The 13,386-nt window shown below is 38.0% G+C and overlaps 1 protein-coding gene across 1 annotated transcript in view; it reads left to right on the top strand.

The window, feature by feature from the left end:
* Positions 1–13,386, top strand: part of AKAP11 (A-kinase anchoring protein 11) — a 66,634-nt gene that overhangs the window by 23,991 nt on the left and 29,257 nt on the right. Inside the window, exons 4-7 of the mRNA XM_045012726.1 lie at positions 1,611–1,658; positions 3,945–4,079; positions 5,818–6,082; positions 6,690–11,361. Of these exons, the coding sequence (XP_044868661.1) occupies positions 1,611–1,658; positions 3,945–4,079; positions 5,818–6,082; positions 6,690–11,361 (5,120 nt within the window). The remainder of the gene's footprint in view (positions 1–1,610; positions 1,659–3,944; positions 4,080–5,817; positions 6,083–6,689; positions 11,362–13,386) is intronic.

Consider the following 13,386-nt stretch of genomic DNA (forward strand, 5'->3'; position numbering starts at 1 on the left):
TTTTTTTAAGTTAGCTTTTTTAAAAAACCTAGGAAATTATATGCTCCCCTCCCCCCCCCAACCCTACATTATGGGAATATTAGATTGCAAAATCAAGCAATCCAAATTTAGATATGCCAGAGTTAAATTTGTGTGTGCAACCTTAATTCAGCTGCCTTGTGCTTATGTGTTACAGTGCCATCTTTAAATTATATACTGTTTTTTCCACAAGACCCTTGCTTGCCTCATTCAGTGCACAAGATGGACCTGTTCTGGGGATGAATCAAGATTGCACAGTGAAGGAGGCTATTGTCTATAGGACTCCTGTCTCATATGTTCTAGAAGTTGGAAGGCATGCAGTGAATGAGGCAGGGGATTGCAGGAAGAGAAAGAATGGTCTCTGGGCTAAGGCAGTTGAATTCTACCCTGGAGACTCCTTTTCCATCTGTAAAATGGGGATAGTTATATTCCCTCATCTTATTGTGCATGTCTTAAATTCATTAGTGTTTGTGAAGCACTAAGATATTATAGTGATGAACATCAGAGAAGAGCCCATGAGAAAATGAATAATTCTGCGTTCAGAGCAGGTTTTGTAATAATGTGGTAAATATAGAACAATGAGACTAAAACAAAATATTAAATAGCTGCTAATGAAATGAGCACTGTCCTGTGCACTAAATGAGGCCTGGGCCTGTGGCTAAAATAGTATGTGATCATGTAATTAAAGGTATCCTACGCACCAGGAGGCAAAATTAAGGTTGTGTAGACAACTGTAATTTTGACATTTCTTAACTTTTTTGTTTACATGACTTTACAACCTCAATAATCTTTTTAAACTTAGTTTTTGTGTAATTAAAGTATATCTGAGATGGTGGTAATATATTTGAAGTCTGAGCAGTGGTTACCAAGGTAAATAACATCAAATTCTGCAGATCTTGGCTTTTTGCAGAATAGATGCCTGTATCACAGCTTTGATCTTAATATTAAACTGCGGTGTAACTCTTATTTTAGTAAATATTTTAGCATCACTTGTATTGAAATCTATATAGTGGATTCCCAAATAAAAAAATAAACCTATGTTAAAATGGAATTAAGATTGAGATTGTGGTATGGTTACAGGCTAGCTATCTCCTTTCTGGTCTCTGAGGGCATACTCTCAGACTTTTACCTATCTTGGGATGGAATCTCATGATTTTTCCACTCCTAGACTGGGACATGTTGGATACCAATTGCTTACAGCCTGCAGCTGTGGCAGGTTTTCAGGCACCTGAGTTTCTTTCCTTTGGGAATCAGTGACCATTGAGATTGACCAAGAGCCTTCCTGAAACAGTATTTTTATTTAGCACTTGGAACAAAGCATTAGATGAGACTTGGGAAAAAAAAAATCTTATGATTCAAAACAAACTGTTAGGTTTTCCTCCTAAACTATTGGAGCAAAACAGAACCAATTTATATTCTCCTAGCAAGGCCATTTCTCCTGGCATAATGGATCTTGATGATAACAGTATGAAGCTTTACTTTAAATAGAGTCACTACACTTTTCAGTTCTAAGCAGCTTTCTCTATAATTAGAAAACCAGAAGACTCTTTCTGGATCTTGTATTTCAGATTGTTTGTATGCTTGTTTTACAGATCACATTTCTAGGTTTTGCTGGAGAGACAGATGCTGCTCATATGCAGGTAATGTAAATACAAAAAATGACTTTGTCTCTAGCACTTGAGTTATAACTGAGATATTTCATGTTTTTGGTGTGGGAGCCCTAATACTTATTTTACTTCAAGAATATGCCATGGAACATACTTTTTAAAATAAATGGTCTGTTTTAAACATTGTAATTAACAGTTTTAATTTTTTTTTATTTTCGTGTGACCTCCAGTGTTTTGTATTCATTTGGAATATAGAACCCTGGAAAATCTTAAACCTTTTTTTTTTTTTTTTTTTTTTTTTTAACTTGAGTGCCAGCTTTGGGGTCTGTGCTTTTTGAAATACCCGTGGCCAGATCTTAAGTTAGTCTTAGGAGAGTTAGATAAGCAGTTCTTGTTTTTAAAACAAGAGTGTAACAAAAGTATGATGACTATTTCATGCAACTATAAAGAATATTAGGGATTTAACCCTCTCTCATGTGTGTTTAGTTTCAGGCCTGGTTTAACTTTAGAAGTGAGGATAAATCAGTGCTACTTTATATGTGAACACTCTTGTAAACTATAGGTACAAGCTAAAACGATATCAGACAAGTTTAAAACAATGCAAGAAACTCCAGGCACAAAACTGTACTAGTTTAACTAAGTCTGTTTAACAACTTACCTTCAGGGGCAGCTCCAGGCACCAGCACGCCAAGCGTGTGACTGGGGCGGCAAGCCACGGGGGGCGCTCTGCCGGTGGCCACGAGGGTAACAGGCAGGTTGCCTTTGGCGGCATGCCTGCGGAGGGTCCGCTGGTCCCGCGGCTTCGGTGGACCTCCTGCAGGCTGCCGCCGAATTCGCGGGACCGGGAGCCTCCCGAAGGCAGCCCGCCTGCCGTGCTTGGGGCAGCAAAATACCTAGAGCTGCCCCTGCTTACCTTTCATTAAATGCGTGCATGTTCTGTGTTGACAAGCCCTTAAACTACTTTGTAGTTCTCTCTCTCCAGATGTGATAGGTCATATATTAAACTACTTTGCAATTCACGCTTTCCTCCTTCCCAGCATGGTATAGGTCATATCAAAGTAGAACTTTTGACTACTGTTCAGTTAGAGTTTTACAAATAAGTGAGAAATATGATTTACTTGTAATTTGAAGTAGAGTGGTATGAAAGAAACATCACTGAGCTGTTGATTTTATTAGTACATTGTGGTTAATTTTTAAATTATTTTGGTTTCAGGGTGTCAGTATTTGCATTTAAACGTGTGCAATAAAGTGTAAAAGAAAATCAGGAGACATAAAACTTATCTTGTACCTTTTAGACATTTTACTTTTTGTGTGTGTTCTTGTAATGGAAAATAATAGATGTCTTAGAAAACCACACCAAAGAGGCTGCTGATTAGGTCATGAACCACAAAATGACTTATCCTCTCCACAGCTAATATAAAGCACAAGATGTATGGTGGAAGGTGTTAGTCATTAAATATAGAGGCTTTCCTAGTTAATGGTCCATTAGTAGGTAAAAGCAAAAGGATAAATACTGTGAGTTAAGTTGTGCTCAGACTTGCATTCAGTGCCAAATACACTAAGGGTGCTGTAAAAATAAATACTTTACAGATATTCTTCTAAGCACACAGATCCAAACCCTGGGCTCTCTATTTGAGGTTGCACAAAGAATTCTGTTTACTAAGAGAAAGCTAGGTCCGCTGTGTTCAATAATTTATATTGGATTAAGCATAATTTTAAAAATTTCTCAATGTTTATGCTGTATAAAAAGTAAGTAATATAATATTAAACACATAAGTAATATAATATTAAAAAAATTTCAGCATATTTATTTTAGGTAAACATAATTCTATGTTGATCAAGATCCTAGTTAAACATAAGCCTGAATCGATTATTTTTTTAAAATATTCTGCTCAGATATAAACCCTATAATGGTGAACCTACAGCATGTGGAGAATACCAGATGGAAACAGTTGCATGCAAATTTTCCCTCTGTGTGTTTACATACCTGCTGTGATGTTCTGTGGCTCTTTACTACTCCCAAGTCTCTCCTTGGTGCTTTTAAAAGTTTCCCTGAGTCTTGGAGGCAGTGATATTATATTTCTTCTGGTAGACGTATTTTGAGATCTGAATTAGAACACTGTTGTTAACTAGCCCTTTAAGCAGGATTCCAATTTGGTGTGGGAATATAATTGGAAAACTGAAGGGAAAGAGTGATGATTTTGACAGACTTAGAGGCTGGCGATATTTATTTAACTTTCTAGTGCTCCAGATCAAAAAGTTTCCTTACCATTAACATATTAGTTTTATACTTAGTGTGTGAATTTGTGTTTGAATTAGGAATTGGCTGCTGTTTCTGTAGAGCTCCCAGATGTTCTGAAATCACTCCATTTCTGTAGTCTAAATGAAAATGAAGTTATTTTTCTGAAGGATATAAATAAACCCATGGCAATCAGCGATGTCTCTAAACATCAGGTAAAATTCCTAATCCTTTTTATAAAGTATACGGAATATTAATGTGTTTTGCAGTCTCTTCATCTTTCAGATGTGTGTTACAAAGTAATCCTGGCAATAACCTGGCCAGGTATTGCTTCTTTATTAATGTGTTTTGAAGCTATATGTGTTATATAAGTGCTCTGATATTTTTAGTGTTGTAGCTATGTTAGGATATTAGAGACACAAAGGTGAGTGAAGTAATGTATCTTTTGTTGGACCAACTTCTGTTGGTGAAAGACACACACCTTCAGGCTTACATAGAGTTTACACAGAGCTCACCCACCTTGTCTGATGGTATTTTTAATAGTGGTATAAATATTATACTGACTAAAGACATTCCTGCTGCAATTTATGAAATATTAAGAAATGCAAGATTCTTTATCATAGGTACTTTCCTCTCTCCTTCCTAGTTCTAGGAAGATACTCTGCTGTGGAAGCCATAAGCACTGAACTAGGCAACAGCAAATTGTGCAGGAAAATGTGGTAGGAACAAGTCCCTGTGGGGCCCTTTCTCCCTTCCTCTTCACCATTCAAAAGTCTGAGTCTTCGATGGCCAAGGGAAAAAAATGGAGATATCACCAAAGTGAACCACAGTTGGCTGTGTTGAACATGGCTGAGCATCAGCAGACTTGCCTGACAGTGAGCATGCAGTAAAAGCAGCTGAACTGCATGCTCAGCTGCCCTCTACAAAATGCCTGTGTGCTCATCCAATGGTCCACATACCTCTGCTTCCCACACCATAGTCCCTTTGTACTGCCATTTGGAAGGAAGATGAAACTGGTTGAGTGGGGCCGGGTCTACTCTACAGAGTTAGGTTGACGTAAGGCATCTCATCAGCCTAACTCTGTAAGCGTCTGCACTAAAATGTTGCTCCCGCCAATGTAAGTCACCCACTATGCTGATTTAATAACTCCACCTCTGAGAAGTATACAGCTTAAGTCGATGTAGTTAGGTCGACGGCAGTGTCCTCCTAGTGAGGACGCACATCGCCGACAGAAGGAGCATAGGGTGGATATTAAAAATCAAATTAATTACTGTGGTGGCTGTATGTCGACTTATATTGACTAAATTTTGTGGTGTAGATATGCCGTTAGTCTTCTCAGCTCTTCTCAGATATAGTGCTGTTCTTCTGTCAAACAGGGGAGAGAAGTTACAGGAAAGGTTAGGTGCTCCCAACACTTGATACTTCCCATTTCCTCTCCAAATGTCAGTGAAGATAGCTAGAATTTGTTAAAACTGTTTTGACTAATAATGTATAATGAAGTAATTGTATTACTTGCAGGAGTAAAACTACTTAGAACAAACCATCAGGGTTTTCTTCGTTTTTTTTCCTGTTTGTTTTGGGTTTAGTGTAGTGATTTATTCATTCTAAAGAACTCCTATATTCAGAATGTACTTAGAGGATAAGAGTGGCCTCTAAACCGTCTGAAAACTTGGCTCTAGTGTTGTTGGATAAATCACTTAACCTCTTTACCTCACTCTCCTCATCTGTAAAATGGAGTTTTGTTTGTAATATGCAGTGAAGACTTAAATTATTGTTATACCTTTTAAATTACAGTAATATTAACAAATGTCTTTAGCGACATTTTCACTACAGTTTATGTCCTTGACCTGTGCTCTTGTTGTTCTTGCCATTCTAAATGATTCCAAGTTTACATTATAGATGAAAGTATGTTATTGAGAACACTCTTTTGTTTTCTTGTTTTTCTTTCTCAAGAATCACCTTTCTGGAGTGCTTTGTGTGATGAGATTGTCTCCTTCGTTCCCAAGGATCAAAATTGATTCTGTATTTACCTTACTGAGCAAATACGCTACTGGTGTAAAATATACAATGGAAGTATACTCATTACAGAAACATGAAACGGAGATGTCCCATGCAGAGGATGATGACACTAATCAGTCAGTGTCTTCAATTGAGGATGATTTTGTCACTGCTTTTGAGCATTTAGATGAGGATGAACCTTCAAAGATACAAAATGCTGGTTAGTTTTCATGCCCTGTTGAAATAGATTGCAGAGCTCATTTGTTGCAATTTAGGCTAAAGAGGGATTTTCATGCTGTGGTAAACTACATGAAATCCACATCGAATTATTTTTTGCTAATCACCATCATTCAAAAAACCCCCCACAAAAAACGAATAATTTGAGATTTCACTATTCTTTCCACAGCAGCATGCATGTGACATAAAGCAAAGACTTTGACTCCGTGTCAGATCCAGAAAAAGTAGAATCTGTGATATGAAGACGAGAGCTCTTAGTCATATTAACTCCACACTCCTCATCAGTACCCAGCCTGGGCTGGGGAAGCTAATGATCCAACCAGTGGACCAAATTCCGTGAAGAATCCTGGCCATGTGTCACCTGAGGCACATTGCGCATATGCGAAGAAGAAGACCTGCAGTAGTAGGGGAACTGTCATTGACAAAATAAAGTGCTTATGGAATACTTTATTCTTTAAAATTTTCTCTAGTCTTAAAAAGACCCTCTAACTTATTGTAGTAATTACAAATCTAGATATTACTGTCAAAATCAATTACCCAGTTTGCTATTTTAGTCTTTTGTTTTTAAAGTATTTTCTTTTTCTTTTTAGGCCCAACTTATACTACTCAGAATCACCGGGATGCTGCTTCACAGACCATCCCTGCTCATTGTTTAGAAGCTATTGACTCAAAGATCATTGTGCGCGCTGGGCATCGAAAATCATCTGCCAAATCTTCTGCTTCTCTGATAAATATCTTGGGACTTAAAGAACTGTCCTCATCTGTAAAGAATTCAGTCACAACCTGTATTTCTGATCCTTGGATACAGAGGAGTTTTTACAAGCCATGTAATTCCTCTGATCAACGTGTTAATGTTTTGCATAAAACATTGTTTTCTTCCTCTCCTGCTGAATCATCTGAGTCAGATTGCTCCAGCCCTAGCCCTGTTATCTTCTTAGATGAAGAAGGGTATCAAAAGAGCTTGAAGGCAAAACTTCAGCTACCAAAAATTCCAGTAGTGAAAGATGGTATAGAGGACTCAGACTCAGAAGTAAGTGAATTTTTTGATAGTTTTGATCAGTTTGATGAACTGGAACAGACTCTGGAAAGTACTTGTAAACTTATAAGGGATCCCATCCTTGGTAATCCACCCCAGAAGAGAAAGATTGCCCTTGAACAATTGCATTCTAAAACTACTACTATGAATCCTCAAAAATTCAAGTTTGATCGTCCCACTCTTCCAGCCAATGTAAGGAAACCAACTCCTCGTAAACCAGAATCGCCCTATAGCAGCCTCTTTGATGTTCCAGACTCCCCTCGGCCAGTGAAAACAGGAGAAGACAATGGAGGTTTATTCAGCCCTATAAGATCATCAGCTTTCAGTCCACTAGGGAGCTGTGCTTCAACTGAATGTCTTTGTCGGATGGATATCAATGGAAATGGGCTTAATCAAAATCATGATACACTTTATAGTGAATATTCAGATTATGCAAACAATGTTTCATTTGAAATACTGGGTTCTGTTTTTCCTTCTCAGTCTACATCACTACAGAAACATGCTGAAAACATTTCCAGCCTTAATAGGATTGTCTCAAAAGAGGAAAAAGGTCAAAATTCAGAACTCCAGAGGAAAACTGACAAGGAGCCAGCTAAAAAAGTTAAATCTAAACACAAATCACAAATGATTAAAGACAGCATACAAAAATTTGCAACGGAACTGGTTGAAAAAAGTTTTGGTAGTGCATTTAAAGACTTACAAAAAGGAGTTTCTTCATGCACCAATGCACTGTGTCACTTGGCTGCTAGATTGACTTCTTCAGTCTTTCAAATGGCTTTTTATGAGATAGGAAGGCGGCGAGCCTTGTCACTGAAGGAACGTGCCATTAACGGGCTAGCAAGCTTTTTGGTCAGTGAAGCTATAACAAGTGCTTTAAAAGAAATGCGACACGTAAAGAAACAAATATTTACTAACACAGTTGCAAGATTTGCAGCAGACCTCACCGAGGAACTTATTTTTGAGGGAATCATGGAAGTCTGCCAGTTTTCACATCCATCAACACCAACGACTGCACGGGATTGGGCCTTTGATTATGAAGACACAGTAGTGAGATCATATGCCAAAGATTTGTCTGAATCTGTCATTCAGGAAGCTTTCATTGAATTATCCCAGGTTGATGTTACCTTCACAACGCAAGCAGCAATTAGTGTTTCCATGGACAACATAAAATATGTAAGTGCAGAAAATACGTTGCAGTCAACACAGACTACCACTGCTTTTCCTAATTTTCATGATAATGCACTTTTAGCATTGAATCCAGTACAAGAAACTGGAAAAGAATATACTGTACAACAAGCCTTGTTTTGTACTTCTGGTGTTGTAAGTTCAATATCAGTGCCCTTAGCTGGAACAGCACTTTGTCAACATCAGACTTCATCTGATGTTTATAAGGCAAAAGTATGGACTTGTTCGACAGCAGGTGGCAGTCTGAAAATGTACAAAGACGCTACACAGCCATATTTTACAACAAAAAAGAGAGTAGAGGAAGTGGCTTCTCTTAGAAATATTTACCTGACTGCAGATCACAGTGAAAGTACTGAAAGTAGTGCACAATGTTTTTTTAACCAGAATGATTTTAAACAAACAAACAACAATCCTGAAGTGAATAATATTTCAGATTTAACAACTGGGCCAACAAGCGTCAACAGTTTCTCTGGAACAATGGTAGATATGATAGTAAATGAGGCGTATGAAGCAATAACTTCACCCGGGGTTACCAAAACAGTGGAGGAATATACAGATTTTGTAACTAGAAAAACACCTCGTTGGCAGTGTGTTGATAGAGATATTCCTAAGAATACTTTTGCTGATCACTTGGCCAAGTATATTGTAAAACAGTCTGTAGATGAAACTAAATCTATATTCTCCCACACAAATGAGACTCTAGAATGTAATGGAGGCTTACAGATGAAGACAGATAACTGTAAAAAAGACCTGCATAGTGCAGTAAAGAAACAAGAATCTGAGAAACACAGATTTGTTCCTATAATTGTGGAACCGCAACAGCTGCCTCTGAATAACCCACCTAATTTTCTTGTTACGTCAGTTGACGCTGGTCAGTGTTTACTTTCAGTATCTAAAGATTGTGTTCAGGAACGTAAAGGAAATGAAGTACGTAGGTTTTCTTCAAGCACTCCACCTCCTTGTCCTACTGTGACTCTCGCTAGGTGTAATGTGGAAGAGTTTACTAATTCAGGAAGCAGTTCAATAAAATCCCAAAGTAAACTATTGAAAAAATATGATATGCAAAAAACAACGCTAGCTCCTTCAGCTTTGGGGCAAGAGAGCTGTTTTCTACATGGAAGTAACCTTTCTTTGGTGATGTTTGGCTGTGAAGATTCTTTGCAGATGGAAGATAAATCAAGCATCAGAGATGGAAATGTCTGTGCAGTACCTGATACACCACCACCAACTCCTTTAGTACCATCTCAGACTAGTTCTGAACGGAACCTAAGGAAGCTCACCAAGAAACTCAAGGGAGAATTAGCAAAGGAGTTTGCACCTGCGACACCACCTTCTACACCTTATAATTCACCTGCTGCTGCCTTGTCTGCAACTGAACATGACTCCTTGGAAAAGGAAGAGTTTATGCTGAAACTCATGCGATCCCTTTCTGAAGAAGTTGAAAGTAGTGAAGACGAAGAACACTCTGAATTGCTTGTGGAGAAAACTGAACGTTCAGAGAAAACAGTACAGTATGCTGATCATTTAGCTGGTCATATCATTTCTATGGCAACTGAAATAGCTGCTTCCCATTTAGATGATAAAACAATTAAAAGAGAAGCTGACAGACACTGCCAATTAAATGCACAAAACAAAATATGTGGGTATACTGCCTTTATAAATATCCCAGAAGAAACTTTACATTCATTGTGGAATTATGCGGGTGATATGGCTGGAAAGGTTATCAATGAGGCTAAGAAGATGATAAAATCAAGGCATTGCAAACTGCTGAGGTTGAAGCGGGTTAACTGTCATGTAGATTGTCTTTCTCTCAGAAAAGATGATAGAGACTGTAGGTCAAAAGAGAGGTGGTGTCCGGTAGTAAACCAGTGGTCCAGAGAGGTAGATTCATCCGTACTTTCTTTACCTCAGAGTGTAGGAACAACCGGTCTGACTTACCGGTATCCAAGCTGTGAGAGCGTGACCGATGAATATGCAGATCACATCATTCGAGTTCTGAAAAGGGAAGGTGGCAACAGTGAGTTAATAATGGATCAGTATGCTAGTAGACTTGCTTATAGATCTATAAAATCAGGCCTGCAACAAGCTGCCAGGAAAATCAAGCTGACATACAACAGAAGAATATTTCCTGTACAGAACACACAGGTAAATGGTAGGCTTGAGCTGTTCAAAATATTGAACAAAGATATGGATACAAAATGGCAAATGAAAAGTGGTGTTCATAGGTGTGGAGGCCAAGCCTGTGAAATAAACAATTTACACAGAACTGACAGTACAGAGTTGTTACATTTTTCTGAATCCCTTGCTCATCATATAACATGTGATGTCAGAAGAAAACTGAAAATGTCAGCAGTTTGCTTGCCAAAATCCTTAACAGATTCCTGTCTGTATAGAAAATCTAAATTTGATGAAGCCACAGGGGACTGCCTTAAAACAACACTTTCTAAAACAGTTCTTCCTTTCTCACAAAAACATAAACTGTATCATAGCACAGGCAGTTTAAATGAATATGGCTATCGAGAAGGCATCATTCAAGCTATAGAAGAGTATGCTAGAAAAGTGGTGGATGACACCTTAGAAATGAGTTTGGAGTCTGCTGTTCTCCAAGCTGCTGAAAACAGGAAAAATGAGGATAGATTCACTTACACAGAAAAGTTGTCTCCATTTTCTGAAACAGCCTGCAGATACTGTAGTATGAAGGAATATCAGTATTGTACTGGAAGTTCATCTCCACACCTGCCTGGACAAGAACCCCTCCCTAGAATCAGGCAGCTCCCCAATTCAGGGTTGGGTGGTATCTGTCAAAAATCAAGAATTTTTCACCTTGATATTCCCAAAATTCACATTGACATGGAACAGAAGACAGTATTTTCTGAGAAGGTGGTTGGTGCAGCTATTGAGAAAGCGGAGAGAGAGCTGAGTAACACAAGTCTGACAGCTGATAGTGGTATTGGACATGGTGGAGTCAGCTTTGCTGAAAGCCTTACTACAGAAATAATGACTTCAGCTATGACTAATATTGGTCAGGCTGTTAACATAAGGTAACATTACATTCTCTCCTATTCTCTTGCTATTGTTACCAGAAAATGGCATCCACTTTGCTTAATTTATTAATCTGAAAATTTATATGGGCAGAAGCACTTTTTGCCACAATTACATTCTGAAAATATAATTTTAAATTATAAAGTTTATTTTGGAACCTCCTGCTGGTGGCCTCCAGGCTGTTCGGAATTTTTTAATAATAATGATCTTGTCAGTTACAGGAGCTCGATGTCAGTGCAAACTAGTTTCTAGCCTACTTTAGAATGTACTTATGCTCTGATGGGTGACTCTGGTAAATGGGATTCCGTGATTTTTCTCTAACATCCTGATCAGATTGTTTTATCAGTGATATAAATTACTGGAATTTAGTTGACAATTCAGTTGATCTATGAGCCACAGTATAATCCAATTCTGTCTGTAGCTGCATTAGCTCTAAAGAACTGACTTACAGAATCTGTGACTTGCAATGTACACCAAGAGCAGGTGTATTACATTAAGTAGGTGTTTACATAGTCTCTTTTGATTGTAATTGTACTTTAACACTGTCTTAATTTCTGGAAGAAAAAAATTGTGTATATTTGAAAATAGAAATATGAAATAAATATTAAATAAGAATCATTTTATTTTTATATATGATTTTAGTTGATAAAGGATTATTAAAGCAGACTAGAAACTGGTTTGCAGGCTCTTGCTACATTGTTGATAAGGACTAATGTATTACAAGTCCTTAAACTATACCATATTTTTAGGTATATTGAAAGAAATGAATGCCTTTAAATATCTTGATAGAAGATGGCACAGAATGTGGTTGAATTAGTAAATGAGAAGGTACATTAACATCTAGTTCTTAATGAAAATAGATTTTACAATGATCAAAGTGACTTCAAATAACACCATTTTCATGTCCAAGTGCAAGACCTATCTCTTCAGCGTAGTTTTTCACTGAGTAATAATTAATAACAGTGTATTTCTCTCATCATGGCCTGGGAGTGAGATCTGTTTGGCAATAAACTATGTTTTATTTGCTTGACTCTGAGATGGTCTGGTGATGTATAATGTAAATACCTAGATGTGTTAACGTACTGTGGTGGCTTCAACCAGGCTACTCCCAGTTTTTCAAGGCAAAATTATGATGTGTATAAACACGTAATAAATGATGGTCTCTGCCATGAAGAGCTTGTATTCTAAAAGATAGATCTTTCATTCTCTCACAGAACTGCTACCAAAACTCAAGGAACTTTTCCTCTCCTTTTTTGATTGCCTTCTAGTGTAGACCTTCCACTGAAAGTTCCCTGTAGCATATAAAGATAGAAGACTGTGAATTCATATTACTTGGCCCTTGTACTTATGTTATTTGGAATCCTTATTCAGAGTCCATGTAATATTAAATGAGAATATACCGTATAAATAAAGTGCTGTTGAGTTCTTATACTGTTGATGTCAGAAATGTCACTTTTCAGCAAGAGGTTCAGAAATACAGCTTTTTAATCAATACTTCATGTAAAGTTTCAAGTTTAATTATGGTGCTGAGAGCCCAAGGGAATAATGGATTGGGGAAGCAGCTGTGCACCAGACCAGTAATGTCAGAGGGAGACATTGTGGCTCTATAAGATATACAGACTTCAAAGGTTGCTGTGAGGAGCATATTCATCATTTGTACTTACTACACAGTATAAAAAGTGTGTGTCTATCTGTCTCTCCCTTTTCCCTACTTCCCCTTGTAGCGCTCGCCTAATGGTATTAGCTAATGTTGTGGAAAAGGACTCTTGCCACGCCTCAGAACCACATACCCCATTTAAAATGTGAAGTGTTGCCTGTAGCACAATCATAGTAATCTTTGTACTTTGTGAACACAGCAGCCGTATTACGACTGTTTCCTTTGAAGGAGTGGTGAGCAAATAAGACTTTCTGTACACTCTAGCCCAGGCGTCGGCAACCTTTGGCATGCGGCCTGCAGGGGTAAGCACCCTGGCAGGCCAGGCCGGTTTGTTTACCTTCCGCGTCCGCAGGTTCTGCCGATTGCG

This window comes from Mauremys mutica, chromosome 1 (assembly GCF_020497125.1).
Source record: "Mauremys mutica isolate MM-2020 ecotype Southern chromosome 1, ASM2049712v1, whole genome shotgun sequence".
Taxonomy (NCBI): domain Eukaryota; kingdom Metazoa; phylum Chordata; order Testudines; family Geoemydidae; genus Mauremys; species Mauremys mutica.